The sequence below is a fragment of the Bos indicus genome, chromosome 3 (genome assembly GCF_029378745.1).
Source record: "Bos indicus isolate NIAB-ARS_2022 breed Sahiwal x Tharparkar chromosome 3, NIAB-ARS_B.indTharparkar_mat_pri_1.0, whole genome shotgun sequence".
In the NCBI taxonomy this organism is placed as follows: Eukaryota; Metazoa; Chordata; class Mammalia; order Artiodactyla; family Bovidae; genus Bos; species Bos indicus.
The window spans coordinates 119,342,152-119,346,572 of NC_091762.1; the positions used below are offsets into that span (position 1 = coordinate 119,342,152).

The 4,421-nt window shown below is 48.4% G+C and overlaps 1 protein-coding gene across 1 annotated transcript; it reads left to right on the plus strand.

Moving 5' to 3' along the window:
- Nucleotides 1-1,719: 1,719 nt before the first annotated feature.
- Nucleotides 1,720-2,670, plus strand: LOC139180377 (olfactory receptor 9S13-like). Its single transcript, XM_070782023.1, has one exon. The coding sequence runs from the start codon at nt 1,720-1,722 to the stop codon at nt 2,668-2,670; it is 951 nt and encodes a 316-aa protein (XP_070638124.1).
- The last annotated feature ends 1,751 nt before the right edge of the window (nt 2,671-4,421 follow it).

A 4,421-nucleotide genomic window follows, 5' to 3' on the forward strand; every position in this document is an offset into this window, starting at 1 on the left:
GCAGATATGACCTCTAGAAAACATGAAAGAGCACTAAAATTGACTTCCACCCTCTTACTAATCCTCTTTGTCTTCCTAGGAGGCACTATGGCTCTGTATCCATCTTCCTTCACCACTCCTTCTCATTTAGGATAGATCTTCCCCCAAGAATTCCTCTAGCCATTACAGAGCTGGTTCCCATGTCCCACGTGAGTGTAGTGGTCAACTCTGCTCAGGAAAGTGCTAGGCTGTGACAGGGACAGGAAGAAGCACCTTATGGAAGATCCAAAGGATGCAGATGTGACAGTGTTGAAAGTGAAAGTATCAGTCGCTGAGTCATGTCTGACTCTTTGTGACCCCATAGACTGTAGCCTGCCAGGCTCCTCTGTCCATGGAATTCTCCAGGCAAGAATGCTGGAGTGGGTAGCCATTCCCTCCTCCAGGGGATCTTCCTGAACCAGGGATTGTACACAGGTCTCCTACATTGCAGGCAGATTCCTTACTGTCTGAGCCACCAATGTTAATGGTTCCCATTATTCAAAGTAATCAAGCCCTCGTGGTGTGCCAAGGAGCCAGATGCATGGAGTAAGGACAAAGAGATGACATAACCATGTGCTGAATGTGTGAAAGTGTCTGTCTTGCTCCGTCTGTGGCCATAGAGCTGGGCTGTCCCCTGTGCACAGATTGTCCAGTATCTGGACATTGCAAGAAAGAACTTTAAAATATCAAAGATGCAGAGATCTCTAACAATGATTGCCATCAAGGTCCCAGCTCAGTGACAAAGATGCCAAGTTAAATCTCAGGGCCTGCAGGAGAGACAGGCAAAGCACCACACTAGCCTGGTGATGGCAGGGCCCTGATATGCTTGTAGACTAGCCTGGGGATAGAACTATCATTGAGTAACATCCTGATGGCAAGACGTGTTTAACACTTTCTGAAATTAAAGAATGAGTTAAAAAAAAAAAAAAAGGGAAAGTGAAGTCACTCAGTCATGTCTGACTCTGCGACCCCATGGACTACAGCCTACCAGGCTCCTCCATCCATAGCATTTTCCAGGCAAGAATACTGGAGTCGGGCACCATTTCCTTCAGGGGCAAAAATGCAGGATAAGATACCAGAGAAGGTTCAGAAATGGCACAGCTCAGGATCAAACCCATGGGAAGGGAGAACATGTCCTTTAAAGCAAGGACAAGGAGATGGAAGCCATTCTTACACAGTAGACTCTCAGCTTGACGTGACCCCTGGAACCATCTCACAGCAAACACTCGGAGTCTCCCACAGAGTGAGTGTTTCAAGCATACTTTGTTGCTGTTTAGTGGCTTGGTTGTGTGTGACTCTTTGTGACCCCATGACTGTAAATCTCCAAGCTCCTCTGTCCATGAGTTCTCCCAGGTAAGAATACTGGAGTGGGTTGCCATTTCTTCTCCAGGAGATCTTCCCAACCCAGGGATTGAACCTGAATCTCCTGCATTGCAGGCAGTCTTTAACTCTCAGCCACCAAGGAAGCCCTCCAAGCACACTTAGATATTAGTAAATGAGAGGAAATGTTTGCCATTTCAGGTCAGTCTGAGTTCATCAGGAGATGAACAGACGAGCTGGTGGTCTGTTGGTCAGTGGACTGTAAGGCCTTGAAGTGTTTATGTTTTCCAAGAAAGTGTCCCCTTGTGACTTTGACCTGCTCCCTCTCACTGTGTCTCAGCTGCTCTCTGCTGTCTGCCGCTTGTTGTTCAGCTGAGAGCCATGTCACCCCAAGGCGATGGAAACCTCTCGGTGATGTCTTTGCCGGAGTTTGTGCTGGATGGATTTGAGGGTGGTCCACAGACCCAGGCCCTGCTCTTTGCTCTGTTCCTGGCCCCGTATGTGGTGGCCGTCCTGGGGAACATCACCATGATGGTGGTCATCACCCTGGATGCCCGTCTGCACTCTCCAATGTACTTCTTCCTTAAGAACCTCTCCTTTGTGGACCTGTGTTACTCATCTGTCATTGCCCCCAAGGCCCTGGTCAACTTCCTGTCCTCCTCCAAGGTCATCACCTTTGAGGGATGTATCATTCAATTTTTCTTTTTTGCCCTACTGGGCACCACAGAGGCATTACTCCTGGCCGTGATGGCCTATGACCGCTTCGTGGCTGTCTGCAGCCCCCTACACTACCCCATCACCATGTGCCCCTCGGTGTGTGCCCGCCTGGTGCTGGTCTCCTACTGTGGAGGCTGCCTCAACTCCATCATGCAGGCCAGCTTCACATTCACTCTCCCATTCTGCAGCTCCAACCACATCAACCACTTCTTCTGTGATGTGCCGCCTCTGCTCAAGCTTGCCTGTGCTGACACTACGACCAACGAGCTGGTCATGTTTGGCCTCTGTGGCTTCTTTATCATGGACACCACACTCGTGGTCCTCGTCTCCTATGGCTACATCACAGTGACCATCCTGAGGATGCACTCAGGAGGAGGGAGACACAAGCTCTTCTCCACCTGTGGCTCCCACATGACAGCCGTGTCCCTCTTTTATGGGACCCTTTTTGTCATGTATGCTCAGCCAGGAGCTGTGGAGTCCATGGAGCAGGGCAAGGTGGTCTCTGTCATCTACACCCTGGTCATCCCGATGCTCAACCCCCTCATCTACAGTCTGAGAAACAAGGATGTAAAGGATGCCTTGTGGAGACTGGGGCAGAGACACACAGCCACGTGAAGGATGATGGCCCAAGAGACAGTGTCCTGAGAACAAGAGAAGATGGCTTCATGGAAGGGACTGGATTTGGTTTGAAAAATTCATCCCCATTTATCTAACCCACTCTTTCGTCCAGTGTTACATTCTACTGTTTATGAAGCAATGATGCTCCACAAACTGCAAGTGTGAGAAATAAAGATAGATAAGGCTTCTTCATTCCCACTAGAGAACTAATGACCCATGTTACCCAAGACCTTAGTCTTGAAATCTGAAAAGCACAGTGGGCAGAGTGATTAGCAGAGTCTTTGAAACAGCATGCGTGTCCCAAGTTCAACTTCCTCTGGGGCAGGTATTAAATGACGCAAACTCTGATGCCTCTTTTTCCTTCATTTCTAAATCTATGTAATTATGTGCTCAGCAATCTCCCTGGACCACCTAGAAGAGGGCCTAGGACACTTGGCCTTGCCCCTTTCCTGGTGGTGGGCTGGGTCACCAGAGCCAATTAAGAGTTAGGAAGACCATGCTTGCCCACAATCCTGCATGTGCCTTCTCTTCTTCCACCTCTGCCTTCTGTTCACTGATGCTGCCACCCAACAAGGCAGCAGGGAGCACCTGTGCCCCTGCTTCAGAGGCTCCTAGTGCTCCCTGTCCTGGGTTCTCCCCTCAGACAGAGGCTGGGAGCCCTAGAGAGACAGCGTGGATACCCAAACTTCAACTGACACTTTATACCACCCAGCCTGGCAGGTGACACTTTCCCATTTGTGATCCTTCGTCAGCACAGACATCTCTGAATAAGGACGAAGGTCCTGGTAGCTGCAGCTGAGAGCAGGTGAGGAAAGGGAAGGTGCACTTTCTTGTAGAGAGCATAGCTCCTTGCTCTCTCTCACACTCCGTGGGAGCCTGGTCCCTTAAGCTTGAGCCGCATGTTCAGAGCTTCATCGTCATGCTCCATGGAATTCAACACACAGTCTGGACTCAGAACCCAGTGGCCTCCTTATGGCATCTTCTTTTGGAAGAGTCATCCACTCCCATGGTCACTACCAGGAGGTTCTCCTCTGGACACAAGGGTGGTCTGTCCCTAGTAGGGTCGGTCGGGACGGGCCCTGCCTCTCTGGTCACAGCTCTCCATCTTTTCTCTTTGCTCAGGAGGACCGTGGGGAGGGGCTCACACCCTGTCATCAGGCTGCCACTCACCGTTGCTCAGTTGGGACCTACTCAGAGGCCTCTACCCTATTCTTGTTCTCATTGTCTCATATTTGGGCTCCAAACTTAATTCTAAGTCTTCCATAAATTACTGTATTCTCTTGACATAATGATGCAAGTCTTTGAAAAGTTCCCCTAGTTTTCAGGAACAAGATGACATGTCTTATGATTGTTTCATGCTGTATTATTCTATCTCCTATTTTCCTTTCTTCCTCTCTTTTGTCTCCTCTCTCCTCCTCCTTTTCTCCCTTTCTTTCTTTCTTCCTTCTTTCTTTTCCTTTCCTTTCTTTCTAATCTCTCTCTTTCCCTCACCTATCTCTCTCTTTCATTTTATTGTTTTCCATTCCATGAAATTTCAGAAGAATTATCTTGGTCTTCTACCATCTTAATTTAAATTTCTACAGGAAATAGAAAGGTGCAATCTTTTTATACAAGTGTACATTTCTCATCAGACGTGCAAGTTAATGGTGCCAACAGTATAATGCCAGTGGTTCTTAGTAGAGCAACATTAATTTCCACTTTCAAATAAACCAGGGAAGCAAGTTAAATATTAGATGAAAGAGAAATTG

Excerpts from the sequence above, each read along its gene's own strand:
- LOC139180377 (XM_070782023.1), top strand. The coding sequence starts at position 1,720 with ATGTCACCCCAAGGCGATGGAAACCTCTCGGTGATGTCTTTGCCGGAG.